The 26,053-nt window shown below is 35.4% G+C and overlaps 1 protein-coding gene across 2 annotated transcripts; it reads left to right on the top strand.

Annotated features, from left to right (window-relative positions):
• On the top strand, positions 1–25,444 carry LOC129271874 (histone-arginine methyltransferase CARM1-like). 2 transcript variants are annotated; one of them, XM_064106888.1, is made up of 12 exons: positions 1–131; positions 3,053–3,168; positions 3,946–4,050; positions 4,456–4,566; positions 7,091–7,268; positions 8,330–8,420; positions 9,245–9,326; positions 10,168–10,343; positions 16,063–16,117; positions 17,198–17,280; positions 17,605–17,846; positions 19,529–25,444. In XM_064106888.1, the coding sequence occupies exons 1-12, from the start codon at positions 80–82 to the stop codon at positions 19,843–19,845; spliced, it is 1,608 nt and encodes a 535-aa protein (XP_063962958.1). In that variant the 5' UTR covers positions 1–79; the 3' UTR covers positions 19,846–25,444. The 2 variants fall into 2 exon arrangements, with proteins under 2 accessions (XP_063962958.1, XP_063962956.1); XM_064106886.1 differs by having other exon boundaries at positions 17,605–17,870.
• The last annotated feature ends 609 nt before the right edge of the window (positions 25,445–26,053 follow it).

Raw genomic sequence — 26,053 nt, 5'->3', positions numbered from 1 at the left:
AGGTAACCAACAAGTCTTGACCTTTGACCTCGGCACAGAAAATAGTTCAACAATATGCCGGGCAAGCAAACTAGCATATATGGTGAATATCAAAGGAAACGGAATCCTACTACACTTTACATCAGAGTTTGGTAAGTTTGATAAATATTTTGTAAAATAGCTACTGTAGTAGATCTTGAGTTTTCAAGAATTTGATTAAATTAATAAAGAGAGAGCTACAAGTCACTGACAATAGTAAAATCTTGGGAAAATTATAGCAAGAACTACATTTGGTGAGCATTAGTATGTATGTGCCATGGAATCTTCCTGCAGTTTGCATGAGAGTTCAGTAAGTTTCTTGTAACATTTTGCACAATCACTCTAGATCTTGAGTTTCAAAGATCCTGTTAACACTACCAAAGAAAGAGCTGCAAATCACTGAACAATATTGAAATCTATGAAAAACTAAACCATGTTTAAGTAAAAACAAGTTTAGATATATAGCTGAAGAGCATTATAGTCTAAGCTTTTGAGTGAAATTGAAACAGAAATTGATTCTCTTTATTCCCATGTTTAGAAAATTTGATACTTATTAATGGTTCTGATATTATAATATTGAAAGGCTTTGAGTGCGATATGAGGCAGTATTGGACAAGCTGTTTAATAAACTATTTCAAGCTAGTTGCTAGATGAGTCTGCTTGTTATTACAGGGAGTGGCATTTTCATGTCCGTAATATAGTCCAATCCTTACAAAATTGTGATTTACCCAGTTATCTGGTGCAACTTTTGATAGCCTGGCTTGTGTACATGTACCACATCACAATGATCAAGGTACATGCAGTAATGACTTCACAAGTAGTTGAGTTTCATTCATGACATCACAAGGAAAGGATACAACACAAACATCCGGTTATCAAGTTCAACATTTAAATAAAGTGTATTCCCATTCTGCACAATGATATAATCACATGATGATTTACCATTCATGATCTTGTGAATGGAGAAAATTATTCACTGTCCAAAAAAAGGTCTATCCAAATCTCTTTTTTATACTTTTTATGAGAAAATGTACTTTGCTCTATAGATAAAGGTGTCAAAGTCTGATTACATGTAGCTTTCAATATACATGTACACTGTTCGTACATGTAGGTTCGCGAATAAATCAACAAAAGAATTGGATGATTCAAATGTGGACTTCACTTTAAACATGTCATGTTGAATCCTAAATTTCATTTTCATTTATTCTTCTTTTTCTAGTCTTGTGATATTGGTTTGTTAAATGTTAATCGATTACATGTATGTCCTGGGACCTGGACTTTCCAGATTTCACCTACCTTCGTCTCTTAAATCTTTAAATACAATGTACATGAACTGTAATTGTTATTTTTCTATTGAAACTGTGGAAAATGAAAGATGATCCTGAAGCACGTACATAATAAATTTATGATTTTTAACATAAATTGGGGAAAATCATTCATCATACCTAATACATTTATATTGTAATTTAAAAGCAAGGCCAGTTTTTAAAAGGAATCTGTCAGAGGCCAATTAATAGGGCATCCTAGGCCTCAGATGGCCTTGATTAATTGTAGCCTGTTTATTTTTCTTGCATTCTGTCATTCCGTTAATAGCCAATGTTGTCTGAATCTCTTGTACATGTACTGTACATGTAGGTATGCACGCATATTCTGGATGTGGTTATGAATAATTCATGGCTGGGAGCATTAATGCCATATTTATGTCAGGTATCGGTCGCATCCAGAGGTAACGTAAGTCTGAAACAGCGAGAGTTCGCCCTCTTAGGCTCTGCCTAATGCATATTATTTACATACATACTTGAGCTATAATCTAATCAAAGAGACCAGCATGTTTCCATTCTTTAAACACAGGGTTAGTCATCCATACATAGTGTCAGCAGTCAGCCTACATATATAGGCCTACATGTACATGTACATGCATACATTTTTGTATATTCTGTCCTTCATGTTATAGAGACCAACTCGGACTTTAATATTTGATCGTGCATGTACCTTCACATGTAGTACAGGTGCTTGTACATATTGCGTTTTTGTGAAGAAAAAAAATTGTAATGATTTTTTTTTTTTAATTCTTTTATTTATTTTATTTTATTAGTATTATTATTATTTTTTTTTTGGGGGGGGGGGGTGGATGGTGGATGTGATATTTGTAAAGTCACTAGGACCTATACTGTAGCCTACATGTACATGTTTGTGTATTTGATTTGTACAACTGTGTAGCATGCACTTTGTGTACTTGTAATAGTAGGTTGGGGTTTTATCCGGGGGGGGGGGGGGGGTTGGGGGATTTCTGCTTATCAATTTACATACATGTACAATACTACAACTTGGATTTAATAAAGAGCCTTTGCATAACACAATTCAACAATGTTTATCAAACCATAAACTGTATTGAGTATATTGCAGTTGCTGAGAATGTGGCATGCACATGTACATGTACATGGAGATTCAACTTCACCAAAATCTAGAGGACTTACTGTACATGTATGAACACAAATCATGAAAAAATGCTTTGAGAATAACTCTGACTCTAAAGATTGGACAACATGTGAAATGGTCTTGTGCCGGGAAAAATTACATAGTGGCTTGGGGCAAACCTCGCCCCTGAAAAGCCCCCAAAGAGCCCTGGAAAAATAAAGGGAGAGCCCCTGAAATTCCCATAGGGTCCAATTTTAACTTATGTAGTGTACATAGCAAAATTGGGCTGGTGAGCTCAAAATATACATGTAGCCCCCCCTAAAAAAAATAATAATAATAAATTAATAAATGAAAAAACAATTAAATGATAATAAATAAATATATATGAATTAATAAATAAATAAATAATATAATGAAATGAAATGAATACATGTAAATAAAAATGGATAAATGAATAAAAATTGAAAATAAATCATTGAATCGATTAATTTGTTTATTTATTAAATAATAAATAATTACTTTAATGATGAAATAATAAAGATTCTTTTTTTCAATGGTCTTGTAATGTAACTGTTGATGTGATAAGAGTATATTACCCTTTGTTATTTCTACACAGAGGTGACTAGATTTGAGAAGATTCTTGATGGTGCTAAGTATAATCAGAAGCAAGCAGATAAGAAATCATTGTTTTCACAACGAACAGATGAAGCCTCGGCAGTGCAGTATTTTCAGGTAAGGGAATAAAAATTGTTGGTGAAATTTATCATTATTATTATTATCGTCATCATCATCATTATCTGCGCTGCAATAATTTTCTTGGTGTTTACAACACAATTTGCTTCACATTTTTTTGATAACTGCTACACAATATTTCCTTTGTGTAGCAATTTTTTTTACATAGGACTGTCCAGAACATAGTTTAAAGCTTTTCTCTAAAGGACAGGTCCCAGTGGCCGATAGACACAAAATATACGCATAAAGGTCACGTGAACGAGCAAAATTTCGAAGATGGCTCCATTCGTTTTAAATGGACAAAATTAGCGAAAATTTGTGGAAACGGAACGGAAAAGAGCAGATGTATGAAACACGCATGCAATGAGTACACAAAGAATGCATTGTGTTTTCCAATGGTTGGCATTTTTTTTTTCATTTTGCATCCTCTTTTCATCTGTGATTGCACTGGGACTGGGTCTTTACAACCAGGGGGGTGTTTCACAAAGATTTAAGTATGACTTAGAGTCGCACTTAAATACCAAGTTGCGTACGGTATGAAAGGCTTGACCGCATTGGTCAGATCGTGTCATGAGGACGCGCACTACTGCGTGTCTATCAATAAGATCGCGCGTTACATATCATGTACGCATAGGCATTTAAGTGCGACTTAAGTCATACTTAAATCTTTGTGAAACACCCCCCAGAAATGCTAATTTGAGAAGTAAACAATTCCCTGTGAAAGTTCTCTTACTTTTACAATGGAAAAATAAACCCTTTTATTTTGTCTTTCCTCAGTTCTATGGATATTTATCCCAACAACAAAACATGATGCAGGATTACATCAGGACGTCAACATACCAGAAAGCAATGTTAACCAACCATGAAGACTTCAAAGACAAGGTACGTTATCAGTCTCCTATGGCCACCCAAGGCCTTGGCCTCCAATGCCCTTGGAATGCCCTTCTCAATATTTGTGGACTTGAAGGCCAAAATAAATGCCCTTTTTGCCCAAGGCCATTGTGCTCTGTGGTCAGGCAAAAAATTATTACATTGAAAATTATTGGACAGACACCTGGAATATCATGTGTTAGAAAATAATAAGTGGTCTTCTGTCAAATATTTTATTATCTTAGCAACTACTATTGACATTAAGTAAACCATTCAAGATTTAATAGTAGCAATGTGTCATAAAAAAAGGTAGCAATTTGAGCATGTATTGCAATTACTCTTCCTGAACTAGATTTAAAATGGAATTACAGAAATTTTAAAATTTTAGTCTACGATTTATTCTTCTAATTGATTCAGGTTGTACTGGATGTTGGCGCTGGATCAGGGATCTTATCATTCTTTGCCATTCAAGCCGGAGCACGTAAAGTCTATGCCATTGAAGCCAGCTCAATATCAGAACAAGCAAAGGTAGGTCGTGTGAACATTCTCAGCTTGGTTGAGGGACTGATAAGGTATTGCTTTGAGGGCCTGTCAACACTGATTAGCTGTTTGAATTTACAGCAGAAACTATAAGATGGCATTAATGTTGAATGCCCTTTTGTTATTGAGGGGTTTCAATACATTGATGCTCATTGTTAAAGGGGAATGAAACCTTTGGAACAAGTAGGCTTGTGTCGAAAAAAATAAATCAAAGAATAATAACAAAGAAAGTTTGAGAAAAATTGGACAAATAATGAGAAAGTTATGAGCATTTGAATATTGCAATCACTTATGCTATGGAGATCCTCCTATTGGCAATGCGACAAGGATGTTTGATGTCACATGTGAACAACTTTCCCTTTGATGGACTATAGAATACCCTAAAAATGTCTCTTCTTGCTTTTTCTTATGGTGATACAAACTCTTTATCCATGATGTATTCTTTAGAAATCTGTATTATATGCCCTCCTATAGAAAGAACACATGATCTACTGATAGATGTGATAGAGGCAATTTAAGTGAAATATATACTAAAGTAATGGGGAGAGTTGTTCACAAGTGACATCACACATCTTTGTCGCATTGCCAATTTGAGCATCTCCATAGCATTAGTGATCGCAATATTCAAATGCTCATAACTTTGTCATTATTTGTCCAATTTTTTTCAAACTTTCGTTGATCTGTTTCTTTGATTTTTCTGTTTTCACACAAGCTATCTTGTTCCAAAGGTTTCATTCTCCTTTAACTAATGAGCAAAGGATATACTGGTACAGGGGGGGGGGGGGGAGTTTTTCGATCACCCAAAAGGTTTCTTCATGGACCAACGATATCATATCTTTGAAAGTAACAAAAAATGAAATTGTATTTTTACTATTAGAAAAAATAAAGAAATTTCAAACTCTTTGAGGAATACAATGATGATTATTAATAGTTTATACGATTGTGCACTCATTCAGAAAAAAAATGGAAGGGTTACTATGGATCAAAATCTGGATTATATGAAGGTTATATGCAGAGGTCAAAGTGAGCTCCAGTCTTGGCAAATAAGACCTTGTGACTTCTTGTCTCTATACAATTCCTTTTCAAAAGTGCAATTTCAAATCATGATTTTTAAGCAAGTGCCATGTGTGAAACATGATGTCCTACATCACACAATACAAATAGTTGGTAAAGTACTAGTGAAACGTAACTGTAATGTCTGGTTCCTGTTTCATATCACAATTTCTATAACAAGTGTACTATCAGCCAAACAAATCAAAGGATTTCAGTAGCCTTAAACTGTTATTGCAAATTTGTTAACAAAACAAGTTTTATGAAACAGGCCCCAGGTGTTACTTGCATTGTTTGTTTGTCATCCTGTGTTTTCACGAGTCATTTTATTATTTCACCTTTTTTTCCTTCCAGAGAAATGTTAATCATACTTTTCTTTTTTATCTTTTCAGGCTCTCCAGAACTTTGTCAACATTTAATGCCTTTTTTGTCTCTTTATTGTTTCATGATTAATTACTCTTTGTTATCTTTGGTATATTCACATTAGCAGGCTTTTGCTTTAAAAAGATTCAACAAATTACCGGGCAACATTGATATCCGTATAATGAGGATGAATGTCATTCAATGCTTATAAAGAGGGCTCACCTTGCATACGCAACCATTCATACTCATTGAAGTGATGCTATTGGTGGCCAACACAACTCTATATCAATGCTCTATCTGGTTGTGATGGTCAAATTGATGGTCACTTTTGGTCACTGGTTGGTCAGTAAGTACGGCAGTGGGCATGGAGCAAAACTGAGCATCGCTGGTTCGGTCCACCTGCCTTCGGTACCATTTCACGGCCGCAAAATAGGTGTAAATCTTTTGGCTATGTTATTCATGAACATTCTGAAAACAAATAATGTCTTAGAAGTCAATTCATTTTTATCCCCTTTTATTTTCAGTAGTTGCTTCTCATTTGATGATATTTATTTTTCTTGTGAATTCCTTCAATGGCACAGGACAGAACTTGGCGGTGTTGCAGTTTTGCTTTGCCCAAATCTGATGTTTCATGTTCTCTGTTTTAATAGTTTGCATTTATTTCCCTCACAGGTTTTGAAATGGAAACATGTTCATTTGATGATTACCCTAAGTCACGTCTTTGACTTGTAAATCCATCCCACCATTCAGCATGCTTTTTCTTTACGAGAAATTCATCAGACTTGTTTATTTTCAGCGATATCTGTTGTTGTAGAGCCCAACATAATTTCCAATTCCATTTGAAAAAAAATTTGCTTTGTTCAAGCGGCAGTGTTGATGGGTCAAAACGGTACAAGTGTGTCCCCCCTGGGGGTGATAGAGATGACATGCTCTGTGGACAATTTAGTTTATCTGTTCTTTAATAGAAGAGAGAGAAAGAGGAATGCAGCAATATGGTCGTAGGGGTTTGAAAGGTCAAAGACATGACTTATTTCTCCCGCTTTTGCATTCTACACACTCTGACCCGCAACCATCCATCCTCTCTTTTCTGTTACCATAGCAACTCGTCAAAGCCAACAACCTTGCAAACCGCATCACGGTGGTCCCAGGGAAGGTGGAGGAGGTGACGATACCGGAGCAGGTGGACCTAATCGTCTCGGAACCCATGGGATACATGCTCTTCAATGAGAGAATGTTAGAAAGCTTCCTTCATGCCAAGAAGTGGCTTAAACCTGGTGGTAAGTCTTACAATTGAATCATCTTTCTCTCTTTCTCTTTCTTTCTTGCAATTTCCATTTTCTTCATGATGTAATGTGTGATATTTAATATCCAGTGCATGTCTTTGCTCTCTCTCCCTCCCTCTCTTCTCTTGCACTCCTTGTTTTTCCTGTTCTTCACTTTTAACAATTTCAGTGCTGTCTCTTCTCTCCCTTTTCTCCTTAACTTTACCAGTATACTTTCTGATACTTTAATTCCACTCTAAAAATGCACATTTATCATTTATCTATGCTTTTATTATTGATAATTTCTGGAAAAAAATACATGCTGAACTGGCTTATAAACCACTTCTGTTCTTTTCCTGTGGATAATTAGCATAAATCACTTTGAACAGATTTTATGATAGACCTCACCATAATTTTTTTTATATTGATATACCCTACCTACTTTTCTAACAGTGTAATCAATGGTTAAGTATTTTTCATGAAACTTCTGTTACCTTAATTTTTTTTTGCCATTAACTGACAAGTATCATCCACATGTGATGTTAGACCAAAAGCTTCGGTCTCTGTTATGTTGGTTGTTCAGCTGAACTCCGTTGGCTTCACTCACCAAATACAGAGACCGAAGTTCTAGCGCGATCTGTACAGGGGACTCAATGGCCATATGTTTATGTACTTAAGATCGGATAAAACGGGGAAGTGAATTTGCGCGACAGCCGAGGTAAGTCACTGTTTTTGTTCCTTTTAACTCGATTTTTCTCCGTTTCTTGGCAATTAATGCCAAGAGGGAATATCAATTTGCATTTTGGTCGCATTAATTTTCAAAATTTTTATTGATTAAAGACAAAAATTGAAGAGCCCCGACGGGGGGATTTTGCATTGCAAGTCCCCTAATGGTGGCTGCACGCTAGCGAGCCGTCTGTGTATGAGGAGAACTTTAAAAAAAAATGTTAAAAAACTCCTCAAAACAGACGGCTGCCAGCTGTCTAATGTGATGTGTACTCTAGAGCAATTGGATCTAATAATCATTGCAATGATATTTTAGAAAGTCAGTGATGTTGTCAATGATCTGTTTTCAGGTAAGATGTTCCCTACCCAAGGAGATGTCCACATCGCTCCATTCACAGACGATGCTCTCTACATGGAACAATTCACAAAAGCAAACTTCTGGTAAGTTGGAAACAATTGTTTGATTAATTTTACATGCAAGTAAAGTATGTGTTTGGAACTTGCTGGATTGGTTTGAACAGAAATTGATCAGTTCAGTTCAGTTCAATTTCATTTATTTCCAATTAAAAATCACAATATCAAAATTCATAAAAATACATAATTGAGCAAATGTAAACCATATTCATGTACATGTATTACAAAAGTCTTCCACATAAAATATATATGTATACAATAAGTTAACATTTTAAACAGAGGAAATAGGGAAATTATAAAAACCCCAAAATTGTGACTTCATTCTGTGATAGACATATTTATGTTTTGATTCTATTCTTTTGGTTGAATGTGATTGATCAATCATAATATCCTCTGACTTTTAATAGGCCTTAGCCCAAGGCAAAGACATACTTAGCAATTTAGTGGAAGGTTTTGGGTTGTTATACAGATATTGACTTTGGACCGCCGGATTTATATTTTCCCGAAGCGCGCAGCGGTGAGGGAAAATATAAATCCTTAGGTCCAAAGAATGTTATTTTACACACTGCGACATCAGTCAATATCTGTTATATTAGATAGCCTGAATGATGAAGATTCTAGATCTAGACTTGTTTATGATGGTAACATCTATTCTACAAGAGGGTGCCATATACATATAAAAATATATTCATTGGACCAGCTAGTCAAAATTTTTGAAGGTTACCGGCCAGGAAAATGTACACATTTTGATATCACGTGACGGGGTATGGACCGATCACGCATGGCTATCTGTCTTGGCTATCTAATATCGTTCATAAGTTGTAATATTATGATGATTTGTCTTTCCTCAGGTATCAACAGTCTTTTCATGGTGTCGACCTTACTTGCCTCAGAGAAACAGCTTTACAGGAGTTCCTCAGACAACCTATAGTGGTGAGATATCTACATCTATTATCAATGTTAACCCTGAAGAAGTTTGGAATGTAATATATCCACTCCGGGTTTTGTACAATATGGCCCGTATTCTGAAGTCGGGTTTAATTTAAACTCTGGTTTTAAGTTGTGGTTTAACTATGGAAAGCCAATTGTTACATAAATCTCTGACAGTAGAGGTTCAATGTATCAGCTCATTTGACTCCCAAAACATTATTAACTGCCTGGGAAGGATAAGTATGACAGTTGTTTTCACCATTAAACGTTTGGCTTTCCATAATTTTAGCACAGAGGTAGACCATGGTCTAAGTTAAACCCGACTTCAGAATACGGGCCTATGTGTCTACTACACAAAGTTATTGATAATGAGATCAATATGACCACCTACCCATCTCTTCAGATCTCAGTACATGTGTGTTGCAAAATATTTTACAAGAAAAACAATGAACAAAGTTGTATTTTCTATGACCTATTGATTAAAGAAGGTTGCATTAATGCAAGGGTTGGCGCAATAAGCTTAGCTTGACTGCCTGGCGATGCAAGTTATGCACAAGACCTTAGAATTAAAAAAATGATCAGAATGGCTTGTAGCTGTGTAGGATGGTTGCAAAGGAACCACATGGGTTTTTATGTTTTTTTGTTTTTTTCTGGGGGCGGGATATTAACTCCTGTTACAGTAAATGTCAGTTGGTCTAGGATTGAAATTGACTAGGGCAACACATCGCAGAATACCCTCCAAAAATCCCATTCCTATTTTAAACTGCTACTCCATGAAGCAGCTCTGTAACAACTTCTGTCCAAGATCTTACGAGAGCATTCCCAAATCATTTTGCAATTGCAGGATACATTTGACATCAAGATCTGCCTAGCGAGGACCTACAAGTATACCGTTGACTTCTTGACGACGAGTGAAAGTGACCTTCATAGAATCGAGATTCCCCTTCAGTTCAAGACGCATCAATCAGGAGCCGTCCATGGCCTTGCTTTCTGGTTCGATGTAGCCTTCCACGGGTCATTGTGAGTACTATTCTCTCCTTGCTTTTAACCGTAAATAGACTGGGCTATTTTGACGCCTAAGAAGACTGGGGGGGGGGGGGCTGATTCAGCCCCCCTTATGATCTCGGCTGTCGATCGCGACAAAAATTGGCACGCGCGTTACCCATGGCATTATCTACAAAACTATAATATCAAATTCTGCAAAAAATCTCATGGCTCATTAATTATGCTAATTTATGCGTAAAATCATAAGTTTGCTCCAATTAACAAAATAATGCCCCTAAAATGCTTATTTTTGTTTCACATACCCTTTATAGGCATCTGATCAAATTTATTTTATTTTAATGTCAACATCGCATTCATTTTCTTATGTATTTTATTGTTTTCTAAATTTCTTATGTATTTCTTTATTTTTTTACATTTTGTTTTTTATTGTTTTTCAATGGAAATTGTCGGGGACTTTATTTTGACCATAAACAAGATAAATTTAATTGATTTTAAGCAGTAAAAGGAAAAATTATACATTTTATGAATTTTGGCTAAAACACTATTTGCATTGGATTTGTACACAAATTCACGTTTGAGCAATTTTGGGTCTGCATGTACTGTACATACGAAATGTTGCATAATCTCGGAACCGCGTACCCGGGGGTCACAATTTTGGTCTCAAAAGTTGCGCGAGACTTGAAATTAAAAAGTCAGTGAGCGACGCGGTCAAAAAATGTCATGCGGCGGATTTATAGCGAAAAATGTAAAGGGGGGGCTGAATCAAGTCTTCTTAGGGTTTAAAGGAATGGTCCAGGCTGGAAATATCTATATCTCGATAAAGAGAGTAAAATTCACAAAGCAAAATGCTGAAAATTCTATCAAAATTGGATAACAAATAACAAAGTTATTGAATTTTAAAAGGTTTGCATTATTCCGATGAAACAGTTCTAGGAATGTCTTTATAAATATTCATTAGGTGGGCTGATGATGTCATATCCCCACTTGTTCTTTTGTATTTTATTATATGATATTAGGTTTATTTAACATTTTTCTACCAAGAACTAAAACAATTGGATTGAATGCATTAGTTATTTATTACAGCAACTTACATGTATTTCATCATAATGGAGACACATCATTTACACATGTATGAAAATTAAACATTTATGATTACATGTAATAACATCAGAAAAAGGAAAGTTGGGATGTGACATCATCAGCCCACCTAATGAATATTCATGACGATGTACATATAACTGTTTTCATAAAATATTAATTAAATTTAAAATTCAATAACTGTTATTTGTTATCCGATTTTGATGAAATTTTCAGAATTTAGCACTGTGAATTTTACTCTATTTATTTAGACATAAATATTTTCAGCCTGGACCATCCCTTAAAGTTTCTCTCCTTGATTCAGTTTGGTCAATAAGTTCAGGACCCCTATAATTATAAGTTAAAGGACAAGTCCACCCCAACAAAAACTTGATTCGAATAAAAAGAGAAAAATTCAACAAGCATAACACTGATAATTTCATCAAAATCGGATGTAAAATAAGAAAGTTATGACATTTTAAAGTTTCGCTTCATTTCACAAAAGAGTTATATGCACATCCCGGTCGGTATGCAAATGAGGGAACTGATGACATCACTCACTCACTATTTATTTTGTATTTTATTATATGAATTAAAATATTTTGATTTTCTCATCATTGTCATGTGAAATGAAGTTTCATTCCTCCCTGAATACGTGGAATTCCATTATTTTAACATTTTGTGGTTCAGGCAAGGAGGTCCTAATCGTCAAATTCGTAAAAATTGAAATATTGTATAATTCAAACAATAAAAAACAAAAGAAATAGTGAGTGAGTGAGTGACATCATTGACTCTCTAATTTGGATGTAACTGGCTCATTCATATAACTATTTTGTTAGAAATAAGCGAAACTTTGAAATGTCATAACTTTCTTATTTTACATCTGATTTTGATGAAATTATCAGCATTGTGCTTGTCTGATTTTTCTCTATTGATTCAAATCAACATTTTGTTAGGGTGGACTTGACCTTTAAACTCCATTACTGGTTTTAACTCCTTTTCCTTCAGTTTTCATTTATATTTTTCTGTCCATTCCTTTTTCTTTTCATTCACCATTCCCATCCCGTCAGTCCTTTTTTTCCTTTTTCTCTGTCATTATCTGTTTCTATCTATCTCTCTAGTATGCAAATAATAGTATAAAACTCTTAGTACACAATCGATATTGTTTAGTTTTCATGAAAACGTGAAATTATTTCCTTGAAGCAATCAATTGGTTAACAATCCGCCAGAGAATAGCAATCAAAATCTTTTCAATTGTTTACAAAGCACTTCTTGGTCAAGCTCCTGGCTACATCACAGAATTGTACTTTTAAAACCAGTCAACACAGACGCAACTTGCGCAGTTCAGTGGATTCCTTGATTTTACAGATCCAAACCTTCAAATCAAAACTAAAAAACACATCTCTTTCATTAGTAACAAGCATTTTAGGAGTCTTAAATGGCACAGTTAGATATATATACATTGAAAAGTTTCTGCTCTCTATAAATCTGTATTATTATTATAATGATAATTAGTAGTAGTAGTAGTAGTAGTAGTAGTAGTAGTAGTAGTAGTAGGAGGTGCAGTTACCTTGAAGTTACCTTGATGGCCACATCTCACTGTCTTCATGACGAGGGTGTACAGATGAGTGTGGCAGGGTTAAGGAGGCTTTTAGAGCCCATTGTAGGTGTAGTAGTAGTAGTAGTAGTATTGTTATTATTATTGTTATTGTTTCCATTGTCCACAACTTGATGTTCTGTTGGTATATTAAACAGCAACCGGACTTCTTCCAGAAATCTAGGGTTATTGTTCTATATTCTATCAAATGGGTCCTCTTCTCATTGTTCACTTCTCTTTCTAACTCAAGACCTTCCGTAGGATATGAGCTGTTCCAAGCAAGCTGGAACAGCTAATAATAATGTAATTATTATTATTAGGTGGTCTGTCTATGACAGATCACCTATTATGTTTGTCCGAATTTTCTTTCTTTCTTTATTTCTTATTTTTATTTCCTCCATTTCTTGTGGACAGCAAATCTCAGAAAGTTCATATTCAATAATCATCAAAATATCAGCACATATCAACATCAATAAGACCTCAATTCTGCAAGAATCTTAATGTCATGACGTCATCATGACGTCATCTAGACGCCATTTTGTAAAATCACATTATCAATCATATCTCCATTATCAATTATCAAAAATAAATCAAATTCACATGACATAAACTTCAGATCAAGGGTCATCAGGTCATGTCATCAAAGGTCACCTGAAGGTCACAACGCGCGCGTACGCGCGCGTCAAAATTTTAAAATGCAAAAAATCACTTTTTGACCAAAACAGAGTACGTTTTAGGTCATTTTAAGCATTTCAAAAAATTGCGCGCGCAAACGTATGCGCGCGCGTTTCCGCGCGTAACGCCTTGAATGCAACTCAGAAACACCGTTTTTTTTATTTCATTGCATTGATCATATAATTTTGAGCAATTTGATACCTTGATCAACCTTCTACGACCATTAATAAGGAAATTAACACCCGTTAAAGTTTGCAGCACGTGTGCGCGCGAGCTCTCACTATAGGCCATATATGGGCAAAAACATGCCTATAGAAAATCCGCTGTAGCTCTTCAGAACGCATGGGGACCCCCAATTTTTTTTTCATATTTTGATAGAGTATGAACTAGAGATATAATTTCATGTCTCATTTGACCCTCAAGTATATTATGACGTCATCAAAATGGCGTCGGAATTCAAAAAATCCATTTTGCCTATTATGACGTCATTATAATTATGCAAATCTTGCTCTAACTCCGTGAATATTGGTCAATTTTCACCCAATTTTTGATATGTTGTAGCTTAGTTCTTACTCTTTCTGAGTTATTGCCTTTATTTTTCATTTTGATAGACAAATCATCCTCAAAAATTGCAAATAATAATGGCATGTCATTTTTACTCATTTTGCGTGTAATCTCTATGGGACATGACTTTTTCTCAAAACTAGATTCTACATTCTTCTATTTCGTAAGCCATATCTCCAATTTTTGTTGCTAGTTATCCCTGAGCTTTTAGTATGTTGTAGCTGAGATTCTAAGCTTTCGGTTGCGTTTCCTTCATTTTCCGATCAGATGTCGGGATCATGCCCGTAATTCACTTGCAAGATTGGATTTGAGATTCTGGTGTTTTGCTTACGTGTTAAGTCTATGGGAAATATTCTAGCTCAATCGGTTAGGCGTCAGACTTACTTCTCATTCCATCATGCAGGCAGGGGTTCGAGTCCGCGGGTGAACATGATTTTTTTTTTTTTTTTTTTTTTTTTTAGCTATCTTGCCCACGATCAATTATAAGAATTCTAACAAATAATAGCTAAAATATTGCAAAATAAAACAGATTATAATTACTTTTTTTATATCATATCTATTTATCTGTCTGTCTATCTACCTACATGACATATCTATCTCTCTGTCTAATATATATCTTTCTGTTTGAATACGTCCCTCTCTCTCTATCTATCCATATGTCTGTCTGTCTATCTACCTACATTGTATATCTATCTGTCTGTTTATCTCTCTCTCTCTCTCTCTGTCTAATATATATGTATCTATCTGTTTAGATATGTCTATCTATCTATCCATCCATCTGCCTGTCTCTATCTATCTATCTATCTATCTATATATCTATCTATCTATCTGTCTGTCTGTCTCTCTATCTATCTATCTATCTGTCTATCTATCTATCTATCTATCTATATGTCTGTCTCTCTATTCATCTATATGTCTGTCTCTCTATCTATCTCTGTCTCGATCTCTATCAATCTATATGTCTGTCTCTGTATCTATCTATATGTCTATCTATCTATCTATCTATCTATCTATCTATCTATCTATCTATATATCTATCTATATGTCTGTCTCTCTATCTATCTATATTTCTGTCTCTCTGTCTATCTATATGTTTGTCTATCTATATGTCTGTCTATCTATCCATGAAGCTATCACGAGAAGGAGAACCATCTTCCAATTTCTCTCTTAATCCTTTGTTATCGCTTCCTTCGGGCGAAGGAACGATATCTAACATCAATTGGCGAGCCGCCAGGCGAAAGTTAGAGCCCGCTTACATAACGCGATAGGACCACGCAGCATGAAGCTATTACGAGATAGCTCGTAATAGCTTCATGATATGTCTGTCTCTCTATCTATATATATGTCTGTCTATCTATCTGTCTATCTATCTATCTGTCTGTCTCTCTTTCTATCTATATGTTTATATATGTTTTATTAATATAACCACCAATCATCTCTCTATCTATCTATATATCTATATATCTATCAATCTATCTCTCTATCTATAAGTCTGTCTCTCTATCTATCTATATGTCTGTCTCTCTATCTATATGTCTGTCTCTCCATATCTATCTATATATGTCTATGTTTTATTAATATAACCACCTATAATTTATCTCTCCATCCATCACTCCATCCATCTAATATAATTATCTTTCTTGTATGTATCTGTTTGATTATGTAAATCTGTTTGTCTATCTATTTTTCAATCTAATATCTGTTTAAATATTTTTTTCCTGTTTATCTATCTATACGACAGACCACCTAATTCGTCCGCATGACGAATTAAAATCTAGTTATTATTATTATCGTTATTATTATTGTTATTTCATATTACAGACAATCTGTATGGCTATCCACAGCACCAACTGAGCCTCTCACTCACTGGTATCAGGTAAGACGACAGTCTATTATTTCTCTTTCCAAATTTTCAAAGGAAACTGTCATGGAAGTGATAGAGAGAAGTGGTTGGAGATTGGTGGGCCATGTCTGGAGATGGCAGACCTGCCAACCAGTACGTTTTAGCCGTATTTAGTACGTTTTTGCAACCAAAATACGGCAGTACGTTTTTTCTTTAAAATTTTTATTTTTTTTTACAAAATTGTAATTTATTGAGAAAAATCATCTCTATATGTCTCTATTTCATAAAACGTACACAAATATGGTTATTAGATCAATGTAATTTCAGGTAACTTGTTTTTTTTTTCAATCATTTTGTAAAAACCAGGGTGAGATATACACAAGTTTTAATGGTTTTTTTTTCATCTGCAAGAGCAGTGTGCATTTTAGCTTGCATGCAGCTTGAGCGCCGTGATGGGCGAGTGCGCCAAGCATTTTATTATGAAATACACTTTTGGGGGGAAAAATACAAAATATTTATCTCACATGGTAAAAATACTAATTTTTTTTGTCAAAATACTGATTTTGGGGGATAAGAATACTGAAAATGCAAAATACAACTTGGCAGCTCTGAGATGGAAAGATGATAAGTCTGTGTAAAGAGCTTTGGATCTCATCTGGAAGTGGATGACATTTTTTTCCTCACTATCTTGTTGAACTCGTGAGTGAATGGTTCTCGAATCAAAGAACTACAAATCAACTCTCTTTGAGCAACATCTCATCTTTTTATCAGCCCCTTTTATCACTCTTTTAAACTACTGAAGTTGATGTGATACTTATGTATACTATTGTTATCTGAATTTTTAAAGATAAGTAGACTAGACCTTGTTCAGCAAGCGAAAGAGTGCTTTAAATCCTCTTAATGGCTGCCGAGAGGTCTAGAAAGAATTTACATCTGCTTCTTCCGTTGGAGACAACTTAGCAAGAAATATGTAAGATCATGCAGTTTCACAAAATGGCAGTGATGATTTTAATGGAAAGGGTAAATAAATGTAACAAGTTGGAAGTTTTGTAAAAGCTTGCATGCAAGCACCGTTATATTTCTTGATATGTTTCTCCAATTTGTATTGAACAGGTTCGATGCTTACTACGGTCACCTATCTATGTCACAAAGGGTCAAAGATTAACAGGGAAGGTTATACTCATCGCCAATGCAAGGTAACTCATAATGTAAAGAATTGATTTCTGCTAATTATCGTATGATGATTGCCTTCTGATATAAATTTAAACTTGGCGGACATGCAGCAGGAAATATCTGTTTTAGCCCGATTAAATTCTTGGTTATAGTCAGCACTTCTATTAACTTGCTGCCATCCCCTGAATATTGAACTAGGTCATTCATGATTGCCGTCATTTTGTGATTCTAAAATAAGAAATGACATTCCATGGGTGTTTTTTTCACAATGTATGCACTATATCATAAGTAGATATCACAAACAAGTAATATAACGCTTTTTTGGTTTGTTTACGTGTCGTCACCAGGCAAAGCTATGACATCGATCTCGAGCTAGAATCCCCCGGGTCGGAGGTCAAGTCAACCAACAGACTGGACCTGAAGAACCCTCTCTTCCACTACACCGGCCAGCAGGTCATGCAAGGAGGCGCCCACACCAGTTCACCGTCAGAGAGCTACTGGAGCCAGCTGGGCAACGGAACGGCCATGGATGCCACCGGCGGCTCGACGCTGGGCAACGGGTACAGCAACGGCCAGGGGCTGAGTACAGGTGTGGTTCAGTCGATACCTATTGGTAAGCAGGGTCGGTTTCCGACATTGCTTTCACAAGGTTGTGTCCTAGATGTGTCTTTTGGCAGGGTCGTTGCGCTGACAATTGCTTGCCAAAGCTGGTAATTTTAAGAAGGGTATCTAATCAAAGAGGTAGATCAATTTTGATTAACAAATTTTAGGCACACCTAATCAACAGTCAGGTTCGCAATGGCGCGTCTATTCCGAAGGGATCCCGCAAACATCTTTTAGTTTCATCTTTAATTTGATCCAAGATCATGTGGCCTTGGATGCTCTAATAATTCTGCTATGAACTGATAAAATGAAGCAAGTTCTTGGAATGAGTTCTTAGTAAATGAGAAAAAATGTATTATGTGGAAATATATAAACTTACAGTACCTGCTTCTAAAACATCTTTATTTAAAAAATAGGGAGTTATGTGACTCCAATTCCTTTAGCATCGTATTTAGCATACAGAAAATATCCCAAATCAAGGAAACACCAATTGTGAGAAAATCAGAGTTGCTTCATCTTTCTGGTGAAAGGCAGAATTACCCTTGATGCCCCTCACATTGGCCTTAAGCTTGGTATAGCCCATAGCATGGGCACGCACTCATGCGGGCTAATACGCAAACTATGCATGCCAGCTTGCGTGAAATGTATGCCAAAATTTTCAACAATAAACATGTTGAAAATTTTGGCATGCATTACAAATTTGTTCACGACTAGTTCATGACAGGGTCGCGCATACTTTGCTCATAGGCTAAGCATTTTTTTGAAAGCACGTCAGGACAGTGTGTGAACTATGCACAAACATGTCAGGAACGTGTCGGGACAGTGCATGAACTGATATAGCCAAGTGATAAAGTGTCCCGCACTGGCACGCATCAAGGTGGGGCAATGCGGTCACCACAATGCGTGCAAGTGTCAACCGGGCATTAGATATTTTTTGTGCCCTAATTTTCCAATTTTTGCTGTAATATAAAAATATGCCCTTTTGGAAACTATTTTTGTCAAAAAATTGAAAAATTTGACATTACAGCATGCCTTTTCATCAACAATCCTCACATTTAATCATCTAGACAACACAAAAGGGTATTGCAGAAAAGCAACTGTGATAGGTGATTAGTACCTTTCTTGCAGCATTCCTGCTAGAATAAATGGTACAGTTTTTTTTTTTTGGAGGGGGAGAGTGTTTACCTTGTTATCTATGTCAATCACAATGTTATCACCAAACATCAAAATCTTTTTCCTGGTTATTCATGGAACCGGTTTATGATAGTTGGTGTTAAATTTCATTGTAATCTTAGACAATGAGGCTTGCATTTTCAGCTCATAATATGAAAGAGAGTCTCACGTTGTCTAAGTATGTATATGGAAGCAAATAATCATTGTGATACCTTTTATTATTAGAAGAGCCATTTCCACTTCAAAATTACAAGTTTAAGGTTACTGAGATCAAGGTTGTACAATATTTGATACACAATTTTGTGAAATTGTTTAAGTTTTTGTTCAAGAATAATTCCAAATCGATCGACAAAAGTTATGAAGATGGGCCTTTGAATCTTTCCACTGGCATGATATTGGCTGCATGCTATTCAGTGTCTTATATTCCACACCCCTTTTTTTCTTATCTATACTGTCCTATTAGTTTAGTTCATATACCTTCCATCTCTTTTACAGCTAACACCGAACCCATCGCCCACAGTACCGTCTTACCCGGAGGACTCACCCAGAGGCAGTATACCGTGGCTATCCCTTCGTCCGTCGGCCAGGCAATGTCTTCTCTATGCTTCACTAACAACCAATCCAGCGGGCAATACCAGCAGCAGCAGCAGCAACAACAGGTGCAGCAATCGCAGGCGCAACAGCTTCAGCAAGGTCGGATGTCGCACGGATCGTCAGGTGGTCGGAGTCACATGATGGTGGATCAGATGGGAGGCATGTATGGGGGCGTCCAACAACAGAGGCATAACAAATATGGTACACAGATGAACTGATGATAGGGGATGGGGGCGAATGGTAGATTGAACTAAATTGGCAACATTGTGGAGCAGTCGTAACTATCCAGTATTCAAATTCTGTAAAACCTGGTACCGGTTGTTCAGCACCCGACAACCACAGAGTCATAACAAATGCTAGTATGGTACACAAATGGTACACAAATGAACTGATGATAGGGGGTGATCAGTAAGTGGAACTGGATTGGCAACGTTGCGGAGCAGGCCTCACTGTCCATCATTCACTCTCTGTAGCACCTGGTAGCCAGGGGTTTGTCTGACAAAGCTGGAAGTATGCAAATGTTTTGAAGGTTTCATTTTTGTCTCACCTGCGAAGCAGAGTGAGACTATAGGCGCCGCTTTTCCGACGGCGGCGGTGTCAACACCAAATCTTAACCAAAAAGTATATGGACCTAGTTCATGAAACTTTGCCATAATGTTAATCAAGTATTACTGAACATCCTGCCTGAGTTTCGGGTCACATGCCCAAGTTCAAAGGTCATTTAGGGTCAATGAACTTAGACGATGTTGGGGGAATCAACATCAAAATCTTAACCTAAGGTTAAGTTTTTGAAATGTCGTCATAACTTCAAAAAATATATGGACCTAGTTCATGAAACTTGGACATAAGGTTAATCAAGTATAACTGAACATCCGGCATGAGTTTCAAGTCACATGACCAAGGTCAAAGGTCATTTAGGGTCAATGAACTTTGGCCAAGTTGGGGGTATCTGTTGAATTACCATCATAACTTTGAATGTTTAGGGATCTGATTCATGAAACTTGGACATAAGAGTAATCAAGTATCACTGAACATCCTGTGCGAGTTTCAGGTCACATGATCAAGGTCATTTAAGGTCAACGAACTTTGGCCAAGTTGGGGGTATTTAATGAATTACCATCATAACTTTGAAAGTTTATGGATCTGATTTATGAAACTTGGACATAAGAGTAATCAAGTATCATTGAACATCCTGTGTGAGTTTCAGGTCACATGACCAAAGTCAAAGGTCATTTAAGGTCATTGAACTGGCCATTTTGGAGGTAATTATTAGATTGCTGTCATACCTTTCAAAGTTTATAGATATAGTTTATAAAATGTGGATATAGGGGTAATCAATTATCACTGATCAAGGTCAAATGTCATTTATTGTCAATGAACGTAGTATTTTATCATTATATGAATGGTGTTTTTGTGAATAATTATTTTATAGTAGTTTTCAAAGTCAGCACTGGTGCTATATTGAATCGCGTGATGCAGGTGAGACAGCCAGAGGCACTCCACTTGTTAAATGAATGCAATATGATAAAAACCCGGCAATTGTCTGCAAAACACACATTTGAGGTCGTTATTTTTTCAAGATTGAAGTTTCTGACAAAGAACCTTTCACATTTGTTTTTATGGTTTATTTATTTTTTGAAAGTTTTGCCATACTGAGAATGTTGCTGCCATTATTACAACCTATGCCTTTTGGAAACATAAAAACAATCGTTTTTTCTTGGTTACTTTTTGCAGACAAGTGCATGGTTTTGATAGATCTTCCGACAGTTACGACTGCTGAAGTATGATGTCAATGCAAATTATCATGAGCATTTGGCTCAGATGTAAATATCAGTACCATGTACTACTTATATCGGGATTTTTTTACCTTATTTTTTTTGTCTTTTATTTTAGCATTTTTCATATATTCCTAAGTTATTTGAGTGATTTGGGATACCATGCATGGATTTTTTTTTCTTGTAGAAGTACTTGAACATGAAAGGGTATTTCACGCAAGATCTTGTACGTGTACCACATGGTGGAAATCATTATTTTATTTATATAACCATTTACGAGGTAATCCTAATCCGTTTTCTACTTTCTTGTCGAGGAACGTGGATGATTACCTATGAATTTTATGGCTGTAAGATATAATTGTAGATAGGTTGTAGTTATGGGTAGTTCTGGGGGAGTTTGAATCTGAAATTTGTACCACCAGTCTCGTGTGCCATAAAAGGTGGGCGTATCGTGTTTTTTTTCAGATATAAACCAATTCTGCTGTATTCCCTTTTATAAGTTAACCAAATAGAAGTTCAAATATCCCCTGTGAAATGTAAGACATTAGATGTCAGTGTAGATAAACCTTTTTGTAGAGCAAGAATTTGCAATGCCAATATTTCCACCATTTATATTGCCATTATTGAGTTGTTTTGCCACCAGATGAATATGGACTGTGTCCATTCATTTGTACCATTTCAATGAATACAGTCCATTGGTACATCTCACTGTGATGTTGATCAACAATGGATAATTGAAATTGCTTTCATTTGACCTTGTCACGTCCCCAAGATTCATTCTCGTAGGAAAAACTTTGTAAGCTTTGTATGGTATGATTAGATGGGATGTATTTTCTGGCCTGTATTTCCGACTCCATCTTACTTGGAGAGTTTTCCGTGGTCTTAATCTGTGGTTCAATTACCGATAAACAAATGTGATGCAAAAACATAGATGTTTAATCCATCACAACGTTTGGCACTCAAAAGTCTCACAAATACAATCTGAGAATGATAAATATGATAGTTTCCTTTGCTGTTAAAACAAGACCAAGATAAAAGCCCAGTTAACGTAAGAACACACAATTTAAACAATTTTTGTACACCTTTACTTTCCTTTAATCTAGTACACTTTAACCATGGCTTAACCCTAACTAGGCGGGGGTGGGGAGGCTCCCGTGCCCCCCCCTTCCCCTGGCTCTTTTTGCGATAAGCCCCAAATGCAAGGAGATACTGTCTCAACATTTAAGACTTTCTTTTAAATCTCATGCAACTTTCGAGACCAAATTTTCAACACTGAGTATGCCAGAACAATAATGGATGAAAAAACATGTGTAGAATTTCACTACAAGCAATGTTTTAGCCTAAATTCATTTTTGGTTAACCTTTCAATTACTAATCTGGGGCCCGTTGCAGAAAGAGTTGCAATCAAACGCAACTCTAAAAATCATGCGCAACTTGATTTTTAACCAATCAACAGCGCGCATTTTGGACTTGCGATTGATTTTTTGACTTGCGTTTAAACGCAACTCTTTCTGCAACGGACCCCAGAACTGATTACATTCATGCTGTTTTGATCTCAAAATTAACTAAGCATAATCAATGAAACTACTAAATTATTAAAAAAAATCAATAATACAGTTTACTAGTTTATGCCACTGGCGACATGCTTGCATTCCCAACTGTAAGATCCACCAAAATAGAGTGGTCTAGTTTGGGTTAAGATGAACCACAAGATGGAATACAGGCCTATTCATTTTGTACTCTGGGTGGGGTATGGTCTTAGATGATATATATTGGTGTAATATTAAAGTATAATGACTGATGAATGGTATGTGTATTCAAGCTGCAGTATTGTTGGATAAGTCGACGATATTTGATATTGCCTTCTGTGATGGCCCATTCAACTGTAAGAGAAAAGTTGAATAGCTGTAGGTAAACTTGAACTCTTTTACTCTCTCTTCCTCTCTCTCTCTTTCCCCGCACCCCTTTGAGCTTATTGATTAACAAACCATCCCTCAGATCTGATAGTAAAAAATGAAATTATTTTGGGTAGAAAATCCAGAAAAAATGTCATCTCATTTTATAAAATTCTATTGAACTAATTCTGTGGATAATATTTATTGAAATTGAGTCCATTGGACCACTTTTCTTGGTTCAAAATGTGAATTGACTTCAAATCGCAGTTCTTGGTCCACATCACTTATATTCTGCACTTATTTAGCGTGTCCCCTTTCAAGAAAATTGAATTATCATGAAGAAAAAGATATGAAATTGTGATTTGGTTAATTTTTCATATTCATGTTTTTATCTCTGTTTCAAATGCAGAATTGTAAATTCTTCAAAATTGAAATAATTGTTCAGGGAGTCTTGAATTTGTGCAGTTTTATATTCACATTATGTCAACCAGCATCAGAACACTCATTTATTTTTTATAAGTATATAATATTCATACTGTGCACCTCTGAAATGTAGGTGTTTAATTTATTAAAATATATTATACTAATAATATTCCCCTTTCCAGCAATTCCAATGTCATAATTTATTGATATTTGCAGTTTAGAACACCAACAAAAACAAAATCTGATTTAAAAAAAAGGATTTATAAAAAGTTCTTATTGCTTCACCCAAATGAATTTTAGCCTTATGTTGCTTCATGCCCAAATAGATTGACCTTTCTCACAACAAATACTTGAATTATTTGGAATGTGAAGTTGATCATTTTTAAGTGATTTGATGATAGAAATGTATGTCTCCATTGTGCAGTTCTCCACTTATAGAGCAGTACAGAACAGAACAAGTAGAAAACAATTTAGAAAAGCTCTTGGGATAATTAACTGATGTTATCGAACTGTTCATTCATGGCTCAAAACAAGGTCAATATCAATTTGCATAAACATCATCCTTTTCCTCCAAATTCATGCATGAATTGGGTTTAAGATTATTTTGAAATACAACTTCAGACTATCAACCTAACAAATCGGAAAGAATTTTTTTTTTTTTTTTCATTATTAGTTATTGCATTTACTGAAAGACATAAGTTAAAATTTGGTATTCAGTAATGGTTAGAAATTTGAAGGTACTACAACAGTGGAATTCATTTTTTGAGTACCTGTCCAGTTTTAAATTTGTGTCCAATTTATTCATTGAGATTTGAGAGATATTTTATTAACACATTTTCAGTATTATGTTATTGAAATTATTGAGAAAGAGAATTTGTTTGCTTTATCCATTTCATGATCACTTGATAATTGAAATATTGCCCCAAAAGATTAATCTATCTTGATTTTAAGGCACTTGGTAGCTTATCCCTCTTACAATTTTCATTTCGAGACGGAGGATTTGAACATGCTGCTGTCAGAATCAAGAGGTTAAAACACTTGAAAAGATGATTACGTAATCAATGAATGATTGATGATCATGATTACTTAATGTGTTTTGTAATTGAGAGTGTGTGTGGGATGAAATAATGCACTCTATTGTTAATTAAGGTCATGTGATTAATACTTCAGGTGATATGAATAATAACATCTGAAAGCTTTTTATCTAGTCTGCAGGCACAGACACTTGGTGTCACAAAGTGCATAATGCAGAGTCTGAAGTTGGAGACTACATCTAGATTCGCTCATGTGCTTTGGCTGCTTCCTCCGAACACACACACACAGGGTTTGAAGTCTAGTCTCCATCCTAGACATGTTATTTGTTAAAGTGTCAACTTTGAGTCTGTGTTTGTAGACTACTTGATATCTTTAATATCAATACTGGAGGGGGATGTTGTTGAGACTAGTTATTTAGTGTGACACAGAAATTGAAATCATTTAAACCCGAACAATTTCATCCTCTCACTCACTTTGATTTTTCACCATTGTGGGGGGGGGGGGGGTAATCTCTTTGGGTGGACCTTTACTTCCATCGACTTGGCATTGTCCCATCGGTTTATAAATTACCAAGTTGTTTGATTATAACTATATGTATGTTTGTTACGTGTATAGCTCCATTGTCCGTTTAGGAGGTAGATATCTGTCCATGTTTTCATACTAATAAACCTTATCTCAATGCACATTGATACAGTGTATTGTTTTGTGTTTTTCTTATTTTGATTTAGTTTTAGATTTTGTGAACAATGTCTCAACATTATGTATGTGATTTTCCTACCTTCATAGAAATTTCTTCTGTAGCCCTATCAAATATGAAATTTACACTTCTTGGAAATTTTTTAAAGGGAAAGTTAACCCAGATAAGTTTGTTTTAATAAAAGCAGAAATATTAAAGAAAATATTGATGAAGATCCATCAAAGAATTACGAGTTATTAATTTTTAGAGTTTTGGTTTTGATGTCACATACGAGCAGCTGCTGTATATGTCACATGATATAATTTCTCAAAAATGTTATTTTCTCAATGATTGTGAATTGTGATTTTATATGTGGGGTGGATATATCATCAGACACATTTCTCACCCATTCTATAAGAACAACGACTTGTTTATTCATCATGTTCAATTAAAATTGGAAAGTATAGCATTTATTGTACCGGTAAATGATATGTGGGGGAGCTGTTGGCTTATGACATCAAAATTTATATTATTAAAAAATTCATAAATTCCCTCCCTCTCTTCATCTTCCCATCACTCTTTAACCCTATCCATCTTTCCACCGTGATCAAAATATTTCAAT

Source organism: Lytechinus pictus, chromosome 11, assembly GCF_037042905.1.
Source record: "Lytechinus pictus isolate F3 Inbred chromosome 11, Lp3.0, whole genome shotgun sequence".
NCBI lineage: Eukaryota > Metazoa > Echinodermata > Echinoidea > Temnopleuroida > Toxopneustidae > Lytechinus > Lytechinus pictus.
This window is presented reverse-complemented; position numbering and strand designations above follow the sequence as displayed.

Bases quoted from the DNA above. Each gene is read 5' to 3' on its own strand.
- LOC129271874 (XM_064106886.1), top strand. From the start codon at position 80: ATGGTGAATATCAAAGGAAACGGAATCCTACTACACTTTACATCAGAG. The intron at 132-3,052 runs GTAAGTTTGATA...ATTTCTACACAG, and splicing joins ACACTTTACATCAGAGTTTG to AGGTGACTAGATTTGAGAAG. The intron at 8,421-9,244 runs GTAAGTTGGAAA...GTCTTTCCTCAG, and splicing joins TTCACAAAAGCAAACTTCTG to GTATCAACAGTCTTTTCATG.